The 20232-nt window shown below is 43.7% G+C and overlaps 1 protein-coding gene across 1 annotated transcript in view; it reads right to left on the reverse strand.

Annotated features, from left to right (window-relative positions):
• The window catches only part of LOC118452796 (sodium/bile acid cotransporter 7-like), a 34700-nt gene extending 14833 nt beyond the window's left edge, over positions 1–19867 (reverse strand). Inside the window, exon 1 of the mRNA XM_035899195.1 lies at positions 19717–19867. Coding sequence (XP_035755088.1) covers positions 19717–19867 — 151 coding nt within the window. The remainder of the gene's footprint in view (positions 1–19716) is intronic.
• Between the last annotated feature and the right edge of the window lie 365 nt (positions 19868–20232).

Genomic DNA, 20232 nt, shown 5'->3' on the forward strand with positions numbered 1-20232 from the left:
GGTCGCTCGTCGTCGGCTGGGAGCTGGCCCCCGCGTCGCTTCGTTTGCCGTAGGAAGGCGCCTGCCTGCCCGCCTGCCCGGTCTGAGGCGACCCACAGGCATCTTCCCCTGCCCGCGGGAGAAGAAACGCCTGTCGCGACCGGCCGACGTCATCTCCCGCCGTGTACGGGGGTCGGTGGGTTTATTTCAGTGCACCTGCGCTGAAAGAGAGTTGCCTAAAAACCTCATTCTGGCGCTGGACCCGCGCTTGGCGCTTCCCATTCGCCCCCTGCGCCCCCACTCCCCCCATGGATCCGTCAGCCCAGGCTCTGCCCTCTCGCCCATTAACGAGGGAATCACAAATTACGAGACGCTCTGCCGCCGCGGCCGCCTTGCTCCGGCAGCTTTCAAACACCTAAACATTTAGAAATGACACGGCAGAACCGTGGCGTAAGTTGGTCCTTCACGGTCTCTGTGGGTATATTCAGGCTCCAACGAATAGCCCTGCCACACGCTTTCTGCTCCCTGCTCCCAAGTAAATAAGTGTTTATAGCTCAAAGCTCAGCTGTGATCTCGGCTACTTCGGCAGGCGTATATTGCCGTTGCGTCCTGTGAGGTTCACTTGTGTAAACATCTATACATCATAGCGGAATTTTTTTAATACGGAGGGAATGTGCCTTCTCCCACCCACAAGGCAACCCAAAACATGCAGTCTAAAGTGATTATATGTTTCACTCCTTTACTAAAGTTTACTGGGGTATGTGTCAGTCCATGCTCTATTCTCCGATATGAGTGCCAAATTGCAAAACCTCACCCCATTTGCCTGTGCAACTGCTACAGGTTGACTGTTTTGGGAGAAAATAAATGCCTAACAGCTGTTCTTCTAGAGCAAGCTGTGAGTATAACAAGCATAGGATTCGATTACCTGGAGGATTTGATTACTGCACAGGAAGGATAAGATGGATCAACTAAAGATGCAAAGTTAACGTTTACCATGTAAATGGTACTAAATCTTTGTGTGGATACTCGTTCACAGGTGCGGTGGCCCTAGTTCTGTGACGTGGGTTTTTATCTGTACCATTCATAAGACTGCTTTTCCTACATAGCTCTGAAAGCACAGGAGCAGCTAGAGCATAGGCCCTCTGGTCTGAACACAGCGAGAGACGGGCAGATGTCCAGTGTTTGCCACGTTGTTTTGTTGTGAATGGGTATGCAGCCCTGGAGGCCCTAACACAGGTGGGCAGGAGACTTTGCACCCTCTGCCAGGCTGCTTCCTTACACCATGCAGAGGCCTGACTCTGCACCAGCAGGGCCAGAAGGCACAAACAGCTTCAGCACAATTCAGGAAAGCCTTGTTACCAAGGAAAAGCAAAGTAACAGTCCATTGAGGCTGAAAGTCAAGCACTCAGAAGTTAGAAGCAACCAGATTTCATAGTGAATGAAGCTGCTGCAACCTCAGTTGCAGCAGAAGCTGTAGACGGGTGCAAAGAAGGGACAGGTACGGAGGACACTCGGTCTGGCAATAAAATTCAGTCCTGGGGTAAAGACAGCAGCCTCTCCCTGCTTTTGCATCATAGTTTTTTTTACATGGTACTAATCCTGCCCCTCGCTCTTTACAGGTGGATACTAATTATGAATTTCTAGTCTTGCCTGCTGCCCAAGTGAATTCTAGGTTCATTTTGCCAACGAGTTTCAGATGTTCTGTTCACAGCACATTTAGCTGGCAAAATTTAGAAACCTCAGGTTCAGTCCTGGGCTCTGGCAGATTATTCTCATTTTTCCCTCCAAAGGGTCACTCCTTGTGTGCGGTCCTAAGCCTGTCTCTCCTTCTCTAGAGAAGGATGAGCTATCTCACTGCATATTAGAACAGTTAAGAAATGTAAAAAAAAAAAAACCTAATGGTTTGCCAGTGGTCTGCCAATGGTCATCAGATATCACAGAAAAAGTTTAACTTTTGTCTATACTCACTAAATAAAAAGATAAGGTCTAATAAGGCTCTGTTGCTTTGAGTGGATGCTTTGCCTGGAAATTTGTTTCCAAGAGATCTGAGGTTTGTCATAAACATCTTTCGCCACCTGAGTTACAAAAAAGATGAATTCATGTGGCTCTCATCTTCTGTAATCTTTAAAATTGTATGCAGATATTTTAAGCTGTGTATCGGAAGACTTGTACAAAGATATTTCAGCTGGTTTTGTTTAAAAGCTGTTCTTTGGTTATCAGGATAAGCATATAGGTCTCTTAGATGAAATATATTAAATTATTCCTGCTTCTAAATAGGAGAGCGCTCTGTAAGCCCTGCCCTGCCCCACCAGGCTCAGACCAGAAGGAAGAAAACACTACAACTGTATTGTATAATTGGCAGGACTCTCACGCGTCCTAAGTCTGTTTGCAAGGCAGCATTGCTGTTGCTATAAGGCAATTTGTCATCGAGTTTGAGGCATTTGGTCAGTATTGGAGAGGGACAATTCAGTGTCTGTCATCCAAAACTATATCCTGCAACATTTCACTTTCCTCATCAGGTTCCCATACAGATAATATGCATATCCTAATTAACCACTGGGAATTGACCAGATCCCAGAATGGTCTGACACACATGTACGTGTATTCTCCATTGCATCGTACAAAAGCATTTTGGGATGTATTTAGCTGTGGCTTAGACACGGTACAGGAATGAGAATTTAGCTTCTCTCTGATTTCACATGACCAAACCTTCATTTTTGTTCAATTGCAAACATACCTCGGGGCTTCCAGATGCTTTCCTGCCTCTAAAGGCCCTCGTGCTTCCTTCTGCATAATATAAAAGCTTCATGACATGCGTAGCTGTGTGACACCAAATCCTCGTTGCTCACAGGTAATCTGTTGAAATCAACAGGACTGTTTATGTGAGCAGCAACCAGCTTTCATGTCTGCAAAGATGCAGAAGTGGACTGGATGTTTCTGGGCTTCACGTTATGAACAATGTCTAATGCAGCTTGTAACTGATGCCGAGACGTCCTCTTTGTGCCATACAGGAGGCTATTTCTTTTGTGTACACAGCCTCTTGTCTGCTCAACATTCCTTGCTTCTAATAACTGCACAGTTAAGTTATTTTAGGGAATGTGCTGGGATTTTTAAGTTCCGTAGTAGCAGATGTCATCTGATTATGCATTTAGACAGGAGAGATTTCAATATAAAGGAGCGGGGATCACGAGATAAAGGGAGCTTAAACGAGAGGAAGAGATAGTATTAAATAATTTAACTTGAAAAGAACAAAGATATTCAGAATGAACAAGATAAAGAGAGGTGTTAATTATAAATAGGAAAGTTGAGGAGAAAAAGTGGAAATATATGGGAGACAGTTTACAACACATTTATATTTCTCACAAGCACTTAGCGGCACGATCTCAGATTTTTCTCAGGCGCTGGAAGAGATTGCTATAGTGATCCCATTAGCTGGTTTTCCTTATGGAAATGGAGTTCACAATTCTTATTCTAGGTGCTTATGCTGTTTCAGGATCTTTTGGTCGTTGCTACTGGATCTTTTGGTCATTGCTCCTGGATATTATTAAATGCCTGTGAGCGCTTGGATATTGCCAGCTGCAGGACTTACTGCCATTAGCATAATGCAGTAGTAGGAATTATGTAAAAGTTCAATTTAGAACAGCATTTAATGGGACTTAAACACAGGTTTAGATACGCTTTTCTAAATAGAAGCTGTAAGATGATAAAAGGTTTTGTGAATCTTTGGTTTTATTTCTATAGTGGTATGATTTTTTTTCCCCCAGAGACTATAAATGCATAATGCTTTCTTTTTTAAGTTATAATAAAGGGTCCTCTTATATATTTAGGTATCCAACAAATAAGCAATTTTACTTAAGAGCCCAGTGTGACATTTTCCTTAGGCATTAGGAAGAAAATATAAAAGGCAACAAACAGGGCTTTGCTGATCCCTTTCCTAGAACCTGCTTGTTCTCACAAAGAAACAGAACCTGGCTCAGTGCTGCTCCACTCATGATATTCTCTTGCCTATTCCTCCTAGACCTCCAAGAGACCATATAGATTGGAGAAATTTTCATGGTTTGCACTTTTTCACAGAAATATGGCTTCCCATTAGACAGCAAGGCTAGAAGGCTTTCAGAAGGGTGGGTTAAAAAAAAAAAAAACAAACCAGAAAGCAGTTGGCATAATAAAGCCATGCTTGAAACAAATTATGGGGTTCTTTAACTGCAATTTAAAAACATAAGAAAAAATTCTATTTTTTAAAACCATGAGGTTTTAAAACATATTAATTAATTAATTAATGTAATTAAATATTACATATTTAAACCTGAAAAATGAAAGCGAGAACATGAAATAGCTTCTCTGGATGATTTCACAGTGAACAACAACTGGATTTAACTTTAGACATAACATGGTGATACTTTTTATATCTTCTTCTCCTTATGCTTACAAAAATAACCTTCTAATATTACAGTAATCATATGAAACCACCTAAAACATGAGCAGTTTCAGTATAAAAACCTCTGATGTATTTTTATAGGGGAGAAGCAGCAGATTTGTTCCTGGGTGTGTATACACACGTGTGCAGATGCAAACAGTCTACAACAGTTTCAGAGTACTTAACCACTCATAATGGAAAGAGCATGCAAATCACAGAAAGCAGAAAGAGGAGAGCAATCATCCCAGCTGTGATACCTGTCACAAAGGTCAGGTTTGGAAGGAGCAGCCATCGGAGAATTCAGAAATGCACGAGCACATACAGGCTTGAGAAAGAGACAGGTGCTGGAAGAAGGGTTTGTCTTAAGGTTGCCGAAAGCTGGCTTTTAGAAACTTAAGCTTTATCTTCTAAAAGAAGGAATAGCAGGGCTTGCCCAAGAGGAAGGACAGCCCATGCTCCAAACTTTGTATTCACTCAGCTGGATGGAAGGTGCGGCCTAATTTCTCTGGTATCTGTCCCTTTGGATTTTAACATTACCAGAGTACTTCAAGGTTCAGAGAACAGGACAAATTCACTAGCTTCCCTGAGGGAGAATGCCAGAGGAGTTGTCTTTAGACTTTCTCAGATTTGTCTTGACTTGATCATGCTACAGCACCTGTTGCTTCATACCTCTCAGATCTTTGCATGTCATTGCCATGTCCTGTCTTCACCACAGGCCAGGACCCAGATCTCCATCAGTCTGGAGAAAAGCCAAGTCCATTCCCCAAACAGAGCTATGATGAACTCTCTCTGTGGCCAGTCTGGTCATTTAGGAGACTACAGTCTCAGGATCAATGTGGTGTGCAATAGAAAGATAAGTGTAGACACATCTGTTGTGCTTAGCTTGGCACGTTGACTTCTGTTGACTATCCTGAACATCCAAACTGTGTTGATAACTTACAGCCTGACCGTTCAGTCCTCACTAGCGACCACGATTTTTCCCCGCAGGACGGAAACAAAGCAGCCTGTTGTACATGCTAGGGTACAGATTGACAAAGGAAGGTTTTGCCTGCCCTGCCCTCCCCTCAAGTAAAGCAGACCTATCCAAAAATGCAAGGAAATGGGGGAAGCTAACAGTCATTTAACTTGACAGTGCCGTCATTTACCTGCATTAAAGTAAATTCCATATTCTGTGCAAATCAAGTTATTTGATCCCAGTCTTATCTGGTCTTTTGAGGTAAAATGGGCTAGGAAGTGCCACCTCAGGAACTTAAGGTACTTACACCGAAGCACTTCTGTGTGCTGCACATGTGAGTCCTGAGAGGAAGGTGTATGTTTCCACCCATCTGTGTGGCACTAGGCCCCTCTGCAGTGCTGGAATTGGGATATTCTTCTTTTATTTCTTTTTTCTTAAATTGTTCACATCGGGGCAGAATTCAGAGATCTTGATCAGACTGCAAGGCTGCTTCTCACCAGGTATTCTGCAAGCATAAACCCAGCCATGTTTACACTGCAATCGAGTAGTAAAAAACTTCTAAAAAAAAGTAAAAAAAACCTGTAGTGCATATACACATAACAGCCCTCACTTTAATGTAGCTCTCATTAGCACCAGCTGCAGTGATTAATACCATTGGTGATTCAATACGAATGGGGACCACCAGGCCAAAGCTGCCAGGAGATCCCCACTGACTGTACTCTGAACTGAGTCAAAATTCAAACTCCTCCTCCTCCACCTCCTGCAGACAAGCCCTCTCCTAGAGAGGTATGAGGGCACATCAATAGATGGGGTATGATGGTGATCAGGTTCACTTCTGCCTCACCCCTCGAAGTTTCAGAGTTAAGTGGAAAATTAATCTCACGTGTGAAAGCAGACCCTCCCAAAAAAAAAAGGTGGCGTCAGGAAGGGAGATAAGCTATTGGGAAATACACTAAATAATTAGGAAAAAAAATATAACCAGAGAGGAAGAGATCCTTTAAAAGCTATTTAATAACAAATCAGCTATTACATCTGTCAATACAGAAAAAAAAATGAGGATGCTGACAACTCTTCATCCCACGATCTGCAGCATTAATAAGTAATGAAGTGTTAAAAAAACTGGGACGCTTTGTGCCTAAAACAATATCACATGAGGACGAGGGAATAAAGCTGAACTAAAACAAAGGACATGATTGTGTATTGCTGGCAAATAATGACATAAATGAAAAACAAAACCACGGAAACAAATACAGCCCCTCCAACCATCAAATGTAAGGAAAACATGACTGCCTCATTTTCTTGGCAGTAATCAGATACAAATCATGAAGTCAGCACTGTCTGATGAAAGTTTTGGATGCAGTCGTTATCCAGAAGTGTCCAGCCCAAACTGCTTGTTTAAGCAAAGAGCATGAGACGGCACAGGAACCGAGGATTAAAGTGACACTGCAGTAAGAGTCTCGGAGTACATATCATCCCGAGGTAAACCGCACCACGAAGGACATAGCCTGAAGGGAAAGCCTTTTCTATCCGAGCCTACTGTCATGCCACTCTCCGTCCACTGTGAATTCATTTCCCTTACTGCTGCTTTGCGAACCAGGAGGCAAGACTTCACATCCAGCGCTTGAACACCCACCGCTTATTTCTTTGCCATAGCCAACACAGTTGTGAAACCCTCTCACTTATCCCTTCTCTCATGCTCAGCACCTGCCTTTACTGAGACATTGCTGAAGAGCTCTACCCCGGGACACTCTGCCCTCTCTGTCCTATTCCCAGGGAAAGGAACAGTTATTCTTTTGTGAACTTGAAATATTCCTACAATGTACTCAGGTTTCACAAAGATTTCCAGGCAGCACTGTGCGCTGCCTGCTATCTATCCAGCTTATAGCCAAGTCACATTAGGTCAATTTTATATTCTTCATTTCACAGGGCTCACCCAATCTCCCCCATTTCATTCCATGTAAGTGGCTTTAATGCCAGAGCCTTGTGCTGTAGCATACGAGGGAAGGAATTAATTTTTTTGTAGGTGCAAGTCAGAAGGTGCAGTAAGGAAGCTAGAAACAAGAAGAGCAGAGATGGGGAAGGATCATCCCGTTATTTTTTTTCAGCAGAACCTGATGAAGTTGTATTAGATAGGGCCTTGTATTTCCTTTAGAGGATGTGCATTAAGCAGAGTTCTGCCCTGATCCCTTTAGGAAATTGGGGAGTTACGATGGTGCCTTTTCCCTGAGAGCATTTCTAAGCTTTCCTCATAGGAAGCTTTCCTTGTGGTGCGTTCTTAAGTAGATCAAATGTAAAGGAAAATCCCAATTCAGAATTAATTGGCATACGTTTTTTCAGGAGCTGGAGGGATTTTGAATTTCTTCCTTCTAGATGAACTTACCACACTCCCGCAATCCCCCATTTGAAGTTGTACCTGTGTATTGGGGGTCTGTGTGTGGGCTGGGGTTAAACCACGACATCATGGAAGAATGCAAGCACGCAAGCACAAGGCCTGCAGCAAAATACAACTTTCCCTCCACCCTGTCACTTGGATGCTTTCCAGTGTGGTGTCCATGGCCCACATTTACTCCAGCTTGTTCTTGCAGTCTTTGCTTCCTTCCATGATGTTCTCACTGTGGACACAGTAGCACGGAAAGCAAGCCGTGTTAACCGTTTCCAGCATTTCTGTACATGCAGAGTCAGCAACTGAAGCAGATGCTTTGGTGGTGTAAAAAGACTCCTTGTTTGAGGGGGTCCAGAACAATACTTCACTTGGAAATGGTTAGTACCTTTAGCTCCAGGATGATCCACACCACATGCTTGCCTTCTGCTATTTTATGAAAGAAAGCAAAGGTGTTTCCACCATGACAGACCACTGTTCCCTTGAGCCATACTTCTGCTCTGAAAAAACAGCTTATTTCTAAGCATAACCAACCAAATGGCACATCCACTGCCTTCAGTACCACCACTCGTTATCCAGGCAGGTACTCACTTTTCATCTCCTGTCCAGCAGCTATCTGTATATACAGCAAGCTTCATCTGAGTCACGCAGTAATAATCACTGCTTATATACAAGATCCCTTGTGTACTGTATATTAATGTCTGGCTGGTAATTTAATGGCACCTCTAGGCATAAACAGAAGTTTATTAAAACAGTAAGTAAAATGTTCCTGAAGACTGGCCTGCATTTTTAATTTTCTACTCAGCATTCCAAAATACAGAGCCAGCCTTCTTATGCAAAAAGCAAGCTATGGAGTTAACACCAAGTAACATCATTTTGCACAAGTTAGACACAGCGCGGCCTAGAGCAATAGGATGCTTCATTTATATTCACAAGCCCCTTCTTTTCTGATTGTATTGGGTTTGAATGGCAAGGTTTTGGTAGCAGGGGGGCTACAGGTGCCAGCTGCCAGCCGGCTCCCAGACAGACCCATTGCTGGCCAAGGCCAAGCCCATCAGTGACAGTGGTAGCACCTCTGGGATAACATAGTTAAGAAGGGGGAAAATGTTACTGTGCAACAGCAGCCAGGAGAGTGAGAACATGTGAGAGGAGCAGCCCTGCAGCCCCCCAGGCCAGTGCAGCAGGAGGGCAGGAGGAGCTCCAGGCACTGGAGCAGAGGTTCCCCTGCAGCCCCTGGTGCAGCCCATGGTGGGGCAGGCTGTCCCCCTGCAGCCCAGGGAGGCCCACGGGGAGCAGATCCCCACCTGCAGCCCAGGGAGGACCCCACACTGGAGCAGGGGGTGCCCAAAGGATGCTGTGACCCCGTGGGAAGCCTGCGCTGGAGCAGGCTCCTGGCAGGGCCTGTGGCCCCATGGGGAGAGGAGCCCAGGCTGGAGCAGGTTTGCTGGCAGGGCTGGTGACCCCGTGGGGACCCACGTTGGAGCAGTCTGCTCATGAGGGACTGCACCCTACGGGAAGGACCCACACTGGAGCAGTTAATGAAGAACTGCAGCCCATGGGAAGGACTCACATTGGAGAATTTGGTGGAGGACTGTCTACCATGGGAGGGACCCCAGGCTGGAGGAGGGGCAGAGTGTGAGGAGTCCTCCCCTTGAGGAAGAAGGAGTGGAGGAGCCTGGGAAGAAGGGAGAGGTGGGGGGGAAGGTGTTTCAAGAATTGGTTTTATTTCTCATTACCTTACCCGATTTGATTGGTAATAAATTAAGCTAATTTCCCCAAGTCGCATCTTGTTTTGCCATGATGGTAATTGCTGTGTGATCTCCCCCTGTCCTTATCTTGATCCACAAGCTTTTCATTATATTTTCTCTCCCCTGTCCAGCTGAGGAGGGGAGTGACAAAGCGGCTTTGGTGGGCACCTGGCGTCCAGCTGGGGTCAACCCACCACACTGATCATCTTTAACAGTGACAGCCAAGCAAAACTTGGGATTGATTATTAGGAAATATCTACAGCTCCAGGAAGCAGCAGCACATTGATTACTACTCAAATTACTTGCAAATTCTTAGATAGGAAGCCACATGACAGCTAAAACCTTAAATTCCAGTCAGTAGTTGGCAGTGCTCTCTGTAGTTAAGACAGAGACATGCTGTGAACATGGGGCATGACGCTATTCCTTCCTTGCGCTTATCTCTCTCTTTGCACGAGATGCTTATTTTACAAACAATTTAGTGCTTTAAAGACCAGCAGGTTTCATTTTCTTGTCTCATAAAAGAAATCCTTGACTTTGGTAAAATGCACATAATACGTGCACCAGCTATTACATATATTATCACACACTTACAGTGGGCAAGTGGGTGATGACATTTTTTGACAATATTTAAGCAGAAACTTGGACTGATTTTCACATTCCAGGTAAAGTAATGAAGACAAGAAAATTTTCAGTAGAAAATTTGTCTGTGGAGGAATTCACTGTGGAGATGCTGACGAACAAGCAAGGAGCTCTGTTTTTAGCGAGCTTCATTTAAGATCCCAGCCACATTTCCAGACTGCAGCGACTCTCCCCCTCTGCTCCTCCACTGTAATTTAGCATACGCTAAGGATGCTGAAGCACTTTCCAGCTCCCAGGGTGCATTTACCACCTACCCACATATTGAAACAAGACCCAGTGGTGCCGACTCGCCTTGGTACCGCTTGGCTTCCAGAGGAAGGGAACGGGAGCGCTCAGCCTGAAAAGAAAGTAGACAGACGTGCTCCAACAGGTCCCATCAAAGTGATCAGAGCATTAGGATGCTAGGAGCCTAGAGCAAATATGGATGGTGCCAGCTCTTTGCTGGGAGCCATGATACTTTTGTCATAACTCAGAATATTTGCCTACTTACCACGATCGAGGGACTCGGGCAGCTGAGAAGTCTGTTGCAAACAGCACCAGCAAGAGTTAGCGAGGAGGAGAAAGACTACGGGTTTCTCTGAAGGAAAGCTCCCAGAATAAATCCTTTAATGCCTGTACAGAATAAAAACTTGGCTTGTAAAAGATAACATCAGCTGATTTTTTTTTGTTGCATTCTTCAGCATTACACACAGTTCAGCTTTTTTATTTTTAAAACATTTTTTTCTTCTATTTGAGAGACAGTCTAATATAAACAGATTTGCTACTGCCCTGTTAGCCTTAACCTGCAGAGATTGGCGTCCTTCTTTATTTATAGCAATATGATTTTAGCTTTAAAAAACCCCCTGACTTCTTGTTTTCACTGTCTTGTTTAAGATTAGATGTCAAAGCTCTGAGCATTCAGAAGTCAGCACAAGATCCTAAGTCTTGCACAAACACCTCAGGGTTTTTTGTCTGTCAGAAATCAGTGGCCCTGCTCACGTGAGGGAAAGCAAAAGGTACGGGTCAGGCAGCAATGCCAGCCTAACTGTGGTGCACGCTTTGTGGTATTTCACATTTCCAGTTAAAACATCAGGGCTGATACATTATCTGTCATAAAATGCCGCCATGAAATATTCAGGCATAATTGACTGTGTATGCAAACGAGAGCTTGCAGGATCTGGCCCAGAACTTAAAATTAGGCCAATTAACACTGCCATTGCAGCCTTCAGACCCAATGTGGTAGTAAGTCCCCGAAATCCTCATGGAGGTCAAGGGGTCTTCCACATGGGAGGGGAATTCTTATTCAAACCATTTCCTCACATGGGACATTCATTATAAGGCTCTCTTTTCTATGGTTTTTTTTTTTTTTTTCCTAGAAGTGAGGATGACTGTTTAGGAACCTCACCATTAAAGGCAAGAGTTCCTTCCCATGTTAATGTTTTAATCTCCATAGTTGTGATTTACTGAATTTTTAATATTGCACTGTCTAGGCAGGGTCCACTGTCCATCTCTCCTGCATAACAGCTGTGAAGATACAAGGGCTGAAATTTTAGCCCCAGTTCAACAGAGCTCTTGCACACATTTAAGGTGCTGCAGCTGGTGAAGAGGCTGATTTACTTAAAGGCTCTGCTGAGTTAGAGACCTATGACCTTATATCATATGCAACTTTAAACTGAGTTAATAAATTATATGTATGCAATGACATAAACCACTGGCTTTTTTCATTCCAGGAATAGAAAAGAATAAGAAAAGCATTGGTCAGAGCCTGGAAGCTTTGCATATTCATACTTCTTACAGTTGCTAAGTGTTTGAAAATTCAGGTAATGAGCATACAATACTCTGGCTGCCTTTGTATTGCTTGGGGGTTTGCTGTTCTAGTAATATCTCTACAGAAACTGTTCTATCAAGTCAGTTTTTTTGCCCTCAAATTGAATTAGCACTTGTACATTGAAGTTTTCAACATCACCCCTAAGATTTTTCAACTTGTCAAAAGAATCTGCATGGTCTCTAACCATGAATAAAAATGATTTCAGGTATCATCTTTATTTCAAGTTTTATTTCCTGGGATTAATTTAATTGATTGTGCTGGTGGCTTGTTAAACAGCTGCTGAAATAAACAGACCATTTGTCTTTCTATGTAAATATATGGGTACTGGGTTTAATTATAGCTCATACCAGTGTGGAGAAAAAAAAAAAAAAAAAAAAAAAAAACAGAAGACAAAAAAATACCCTCTGATTTCCAAACTGACACCATCGACCTGAAATTGTAAGAACGTTCTCACAGCAACAGAACTTGGCTCATTTTCCTCTTGCTGATTTTAATACATCATTTATTATATAGACAAAAAAGAATAAAGTTCAGTAGATTATATATAACCTCATAACTTTTTTTGCATACATCCACATGCTTACACAAGACATCCATGGTTTTCTTCTTGCCTGATATAACTAGGAGTAGCCCCATAAATCTTTACTGCAATATAATGCTCATTTTATGCTTAGCAGACCTAACCCTGCGTTGTGTCTATTACAACCACAGTAACCCTGGTTTATGGCTGTGTAACAGATCAGGGTCTAAACCAAAAACTGTAGATAAAATACAGTGGAATACACACCCCTTTGGCTTTAACACACATTTTTAATTCCCCCAGACAGCTCTAGTAAAGAAAATACCATTGCCAACAGGAAATAAAAGGAATAAATCATTCCAAATAACACTTCTTAAACTCTTCTGTAAGAACTATTTAGTTCCTTTAAGATCCTTAGACATCTTGTTTTTCTTAGCTATTCTCATTAGATAACAAAAAAAAAAAATCATGGGCTTACACAGAGATAAAGCAGCAGCAAGTGGAGCCTCTAACACTGGGGTGGAAGTGGGCAAAAAGAATCACTTCTATAATAAGATGCTGGAAAATCATAGGTACATGTAGGATCGGTTATTAATAGCCTTTTTATATCTAGATTAGCACCATTCTTAGCAGCACGCATGTGCAATACAATGAAATATTAATAAGCAGCGCGCAGTTGTGTCCAAGCAGAAGGAAAGCTGGATAGATAAGCCTTGTTCCATTCCACAGAGCCTCAGCTTCTCCCTCTCTGCTATCCTACACCAACCCGACCACTCCACCAGTTTCCTATCCCAAGATTTCAATGAAATAAAGCACACATCCACATGATGCACAACAGGTTGAGGAGGGGAACGAAGCCAAGACAGCTGCCACAAAACACCCAACAAGAGCAGGGGAGAGCAAGTGATAAAGGGAATACTTTATGACCAGCTCCAGTTCGGAGGCTGTCAGAAGACCTCGGAAAGAGTAGAGCAATATCAGTGTAACTGTGATATGCAAGGTGGCGAGGAGCCCTTGGGAGCCAGACCAGAAGAAAGGCAGTCACCGTCCCCACACCACCAAATGGACAGGTATTTCAGTGCCACGAAACCAGGGTCCAGAGTCACGCATGCGCAGCCACTGCTGCTTAGATGACAACATTTAGTGGTGGGAAAAGAGCAGGTCTCTGGCAATGCAACCTTGTCTTGCAATTGCTCTCAAAGGGAGAAGGAAAAGTGGGGGGGGGAAAGAAAAAGAGCTTTGCAATTTCATTACACAGGAAATACCTGGTCCCCAACAACCATCCTGAGCTTGAATTCAATAAATATTCACTTTGTCCTACGGTATCCTGGTCCATCATTGCTTTTAAAAACACAGCCATGCCCTAAAGGCTCCACACACCTGTATCTACGCAGGAACATTCAGACAGCCAAACTTCGGGCCAGCCTCTTCACCGAGTTCAAGCTCTGCTCCGTGGGAAAGAAGCAGAGGAACTAGGGATAGCCACACACGTAATCTCTCTGGTGTTCTCAGCCACATACTAGGCTTAGAAAGCAAACCAAAGATTTACTTTTAAATGATACATGGATGGATATCCTACTTCAAGTAGATAGAATCTAGCATTAGCAAACGTGTCACTAAACTGCTAAAAAATTCAGAAAAACAACAAAAATTCAGAAGAGGTGCAACCATGTCATTGGCACTGGTTGCTGAAAGTAGCTACTCATTTCATGCCAAAAGTAAACTATTCCCATTTTCTCAGATTACAATAAAATTTGGGGGGCTGTCTATCTTGAGATAATCTGATTATTTTCACCCTTAACAGAGGCACACAGAAATTCTAATCAGCTTTCAAATCTCAGGAGTCCAAAGAGAATTTATATCTCTGCATAAAGGAAGACTCGGTACAGAAGAATAAAATGGGAACATTTTGGAGTAAATGAACTCAGGTAGGATGCTGCTGTGGTCAGTTCCTCAACAGGATTTAGCAGGGTTGGCAAGACCTACCTTTTTTCAACCCCTTCTCTGGAGTGATGCCAGCTGTAATTATACATTATAATGAGCAAGAGTCTTGAATTCACAGTAGAGCAGTGAACTTGTTTCTCTTCACCTTCAGTAATGTATTTCTGCCCTCCTCCTTCATCTTTCCTGTGTTGTTTTGTAGTTTATGTCAAACAAGTCTCAGTCTTCTCATTACAGACAAAAATCTCTGCTTGTTGAAGTGCTGAGAGCTAATTCTTGTTGTTCTCACTTGTTACAGAAAACCTCCTGCCAAAGGAACCGTTTGGCTTAAAATATTATAAACAACGTCTCCTCCTTTACCCACCACCACGGCTTGCTTTTAAGAAGTCTGTTTTCATAAACAGCATGTCTTGTCTGTTCAAAACAGCATAACTAGGAGTTGCCATATCAAATACATTTATGGAAGATAGCAATAAAGAAATACCTTGACAGACTAATGATGACCTCCCGCAAGCCAGGCACTTAAAATGCTCACTTTCCTGCTTAGCAGATTAAAAAGTAATAGCTGAGTGGCACAGTTTCCACTGGCTTGTCAAGTGTAATACCTGCCCTAAGAGCTACTGTGAAAACAAAAAAATCAGACACACCATAGAGATGGCTACCAAGTCAGTCAGTCTAACTCTGGGACATAAAATAGCCAGTTGGTCTCAGCTTCCAGTGGACACCAGAAGAGACTGAAGGTAGATGAGAAAACAGACCTGCTTTTTCCATTTCTTACCTTGCTGAAGCTTATGGATTTCTGTAGCATTTCTTCTGGTTTAAAACTAGGATGGGAAGACCCAGCTTTGTTAAGGAGGAGGGACTGGCTTTGCAGCTATCTGGGTATTTTGTCTGGTGCCTAAGCATTAGTGTCTTGCACATAGCTTCCCATTTAAGTAGCAAAGCTAAGGTTAGAGACAGAAATGTACAAATGAGCAAGTAGCACGCTCTTATCAAGAGTGGAAGTGAAATTTTAAATAGTAAGAAAGGCTAACTTGGACAGCACTTTGCAGAGGAGTAACACCTGGACCGGTGCAGAATTGCAGCAAGGACTTTGCCACCACGTTCACTGGCTTTGTCACAAACTGTCCTTGAGTTCTGCAGAGTTGTTTGGGTGGGCAAACCCTGGCCTGCTCCCAACGGTGGCCCTGGCAGGAGGGAGCAGCCGTACACCGGCTGCACATCCAGAGTCACACACCGTGCCCGCAGGCACCTATCGGGCCCAGTTTTGCCTCGTGGTATTTCTTTAGGAGATCACATGCTGCCGAGCTAAGCCCAGGAGGATCAGGGGTGATGCTCCTTTCCCAAATCAGCTGTAACTTCTCATTCCACTGTGCCTTATATTCTGTAAAGATCCCATTGCATTTCACATCACATAACACACAAATAGAGAACACCATTCTTAATAACATAGCATATTCCTTTAAAATTATTTGACAAGCACAATGAATAAATACAACTTAAAGCTAGCTAAGTGCTAGCCTCTTTAAATACAAATGCACACAAGCGTGTGTCACAGTTTAACCCCAGCTGGCAACCAAGCACCACACAGCCACTCGCTCACTCCCCCCTCCCTCAGTGGGATGGGGGAGAGAATCGCAAGAGTGAAAGTGAGAAAACTTGTGAGTTGAGGTAAAGACAGTTTAAGAGGTTGTCCTGGTTTCAGCTGGGATAGAGTTAATTTTCTTCATAGTAGCTAGCATAGTGCTGTGTTTTGGATTTAGTACCAGAAGAATCTTGATAACACACTGATGTTTTTAGCTGTTGCCAAGTAGTGCTCAGACTACTCAAGGACTTTTTGAGCTTCTCCTGCTCAGCCAGGTGCATAACAAGCTGGGAGGGAGCACAGCTAGGACAGCTAAGCCAAACTGACCAAAGAACTATTCCCTACCATATAACGTCATGCTCGGGGGGAGTTAGTTGGTCGGTTGCGGGGAGACTGATCATGGCTTGGGGACTGATCGCAGCTTGAGACGGGCTGGGCATTGGTCAGCGGGTGGTGAGCAATTGCGTTGTGCATCGTTCATTTTGTATATTCTGTTACCATTCTCATTATTACTATTATTATTCTCTCTTATTAAACTGTCTTTATCTCAGCCCACGGCTCTAACTTTTTTTTCCTTCCCAATTCTCTCCCCCATCCCACTGAGGGAGGGGGGAGTGAGCGAGTGGCTGCATGGTGCTTAGTTGCCAGCCGGGTTAAACCACGACAGAGGTAAAGCAAAAGCTGTGCATGCAAGCAAAACAAGGAATTCCTTCACTGCTTCCCGTGGGCAGGCAGGCGTTCAGCCATCCCTAGGACAGCAGGGCTCCATCACACCCAACAGTTACTTGGGAAGACAAACGCCATCACTCCAAATGTCCCCCACACCCTTCCTTCTTCTTCCCCCAGCTTTATGCACTGAGCATGATGTGATATGGTGTGGGATATCCCTTGGGTCAGTTGGGGTCAGCTGTCCTGGCCACATCCCCTCCCAATTTCTTTTGCATCCCCAGCCTCCTTGCTGGTGGGGTGAGGAGCAGAAAAGGCCTTGACTGCGTAAGCCCTGGTCAGCAGTAATGAAATCACCCCTATGTCATCAACGCTGTTTTCAGCACAAATACCAAACAAAGCCCCATACTGGCTACTGTGAAGAAAATTAACTCTCTCCCAGCCCAAACCAGCACAGCATGAAAGCTATTAAAATAACTGCAATCATTATTTAAACAGGTCTATGTAATTCCTAATGTAAGTACAAGGGGTGGAAACTGCCTCATGCCCAAGACTTTGAAATTCACTGCACTAAGTCTTGCACTAAGATTACCATTGCTCAGCCCAAACATTCTGGAGGCAAAATGAAGTTCACTCTGAATTCTATTTATTCTTCCAGATTCACAGAAGGGCAGAAAGCCTTGGTAGAAAAAGGTGAAGAGTGAAATCTTGATTCTGTTCAGGTTAACAGAGAAAGGGCTCATGAAGCCCTGCCCTCGCTGAAGCACCATTAGCATTTCTGAAAGTAGCTGACACAGATGCATTTCTGCTAAAATTACCTCTGCATTTGGGCACATGGGTTTCTCATGGGGTCCCGCACCCACCAGCCAACACTGGGCTATGCTGAGGCTGAAATGAATTCTTAGTTTGGACAAAATTCACAGTGATGCCCACTGAGCTCCTCCTCCAGGTGGGAATGAGCAGAGCCATCTGCAACAAGAGCTGGGAGTTTTCTCCAGAGATCAGTATTAGTGCTTGAAAATGGTAGAGCAGAAGTCTCGCCCTAAAAAGCAAAAAAGTTTTCCACATAAACAGGAAAAAAAAACCCAAACCAACTGGAATGATGCTAAACCAAACCATGATTAAACCAGTGTTGCACTTGGCATTTAAGACACTTGCAATGCCATTAGCTTCCAGATACATGTATTTTGTTAGAAGGATTTGTGTTTGTTGTTTGTTAGCAAAAACAACCTTTTTGCCATTCTTTTGAGTAAGATACATGGGTGTGGCCTAGACGTTTGGCTTCCCCCCCCGAGTGTTTTGAGGAATTCCCACATTTGTTTTCTACTTTCCCTGCTAGCTCTCTCTCCACCTTCTGAAGTTGCATGGGCGACTATTTATTCATCACTTTGCTTTATTAAGATGCAGTTCAGGTTCTCACCTGTGTTGTATGTTTTGCAACCATGAAATATGGATCTAAGGTTCAAAAGACGCAAGGGCGTAAAGAACCTTTCAGACACTTTCTGCTTTCTGAAGGAACTGCAGCAGACACAAGAGCAGTTCAGCAGTGCAGAGCTGTTACCTGTGACCTCAAATAGCTTCTAATATACCAAATTATTTTAGCTTTCAGCATTGCTGTGCTAGAATAAATATAGAGCTCTTTCTACATTTTCATCATGTTCTGATAAAATCCCAGGTCTGACAGTGTATCTTGACGAAAGAGTCCACATGAAATACGTTGCTAATTATTTATATACCTCTTCAAAGGCTCAGTGCTTCTACTTGTACTTCTTGCTACTCTTACCTACCCGGGCCCTAAAGCTGTTTTTCAATCACTGAACTGAAACCCCTTAGAGTAACAAGTTTATAATAGAGGTTCATAAACCTGGCAGTGATTAACAGTACGGGTTAATCAAATTAGTGTAGAACAGGCTTTTCCACCCTTTTCTTTAAAGGAAACTGGCCCCAAGTGTTTTTCCCTTATTGCTACGTGGAAATAAATTTCCAATTAACTTTTACTTACTGGTGTCATAGCAGCCTCTGAAGACCCCAGCCAGAAGCAAGCACTGTGGTGCTTTCCAGCACGTACATACATGCCAGAAGACAGCAGCCACTCCAAAGAGCCAACAACCCAGCACCATCTCACACCAAGCCCAGCGATGCTCAAGCACGGGCAGAGCACGGCTCTGCCAGGACCCATCCCTGCCAGAAAGAGAGCAGGCAGCCTCATGCTCACATCTCATCCTGCTTACTGAACAAGCCACTCAATTTTAAATAATTAAGAGGAATTATCAATTAGTGGCATGGGTTGGTCAGTTGCTTGTGAAAATAAAAAGGATCAAGTCCACCTACTGCCAAACCTACTATGTTTAATTTGCTCCAAGACCAAGAGGACATACACATACCCTACACAGGGGATTAGTACCCAGTTTCAGCTGTTTGCAATTAAACTCACTGAACATTAATTAACAATGGGAAAGGTGGGTCTGGCAGCTGGGCCTACATAGTCTGAACTTCCCCAAACTTGGAGCTACCAAGAAGCTTCAAACAGAAAACAGCTTTCAGTGGCTGCTTTCTAAACCCTGAACATGATGTTTGTCAGCCACTAGCCACAGCATTTTTGTTCAGCGTTTTCTGCAGCATGATCTTGAAATAAATGGGATTAAAATCTTGATTTAAATCTGATGAGGAGAAAAAGGAAATTCCTGGACTGCATTAGCCAAGTGCAGGGACAAAAAATAATGATTGAGCAAGTACTGAAAGGCAAGATATTTGCTTCACCTCGCTGAGTCAGTGTTTTGTTTTCTTGTGTTAATTGCTTCTGGAAATTACAAACCCAAACCACCCACAGTTCTGTGGCTACCAGGCTGAGCCTGAACACACCAACACCTTATTTCGCTGGTAGTTATGAAAACCTGCGCTTGCTCAGGACTTCTTCTGTTACCAGCCAAATTTACAATAATAAACCCATCACCTTATCATAGAATGTTTTGGGTTGGAAGGGACCCCTAGAGGTCATCTGGTCCAACCCCCCTGCAGTGAGCAGGGACATTGCTAACTAGATCAGGTTGCTCAAAGCACTGTCCAACCTGGTCTTAACCCAGACTAAACTCATCCTCCTGCTTGGCAGCTCGCCTTCCCAGCGGCACACAGCCCTCACTCCCTGCCCACGCTTGCAGCCCATTGGGGACATCTCCTTCCTCTCCAGCATCGTACAGGTGCTCAGCACTGGAGCATCCAAGCGCCGCCATAGGGGGTACATTAAGCAATGCAAGTAGTGACTGCTATGGGGTTACTGTGCTCCCTTACCCTCATCCCAACTGCTCAGTATGTATTTGGGTTTTTTCCCCTCTTGCCTAGATTTTCATGTTTCCCTAATGCTCTACTATTTTGTTTCATTCCGGTGGTGGGTATGCGGTGAGATGCTTCAGCTAAACACACGCAGAGACATCTTTGTACCAGCAAGTCAGGCAAGTGTTCAGGACCTGAGGTAGAAGGCAGTAAGCACCAGTCCCTGGATCGTGGGTGTGTTTGTTCTACACTTTGGACCAGTCCTGAAGGCAGATTTTCCTTTTGCAGAGGCAAGTATTAATGCTATGAAATTATTAAAATATTA

Source organism: Egretta garzetta, unplaced genomic scaffold, assembly GCF_000687185.1.
Source record: "Egretta garzetta isolate BGI_Z169 unplaced genomic scaffold, ASM68718v1 scaffold258, whole genome shotgun sequence".
NCBI lineage: Eukaryota > Metazoa > Chordata > Aves > Pelecaniformes > Ardeidae > Egretta > Egretta garzetta.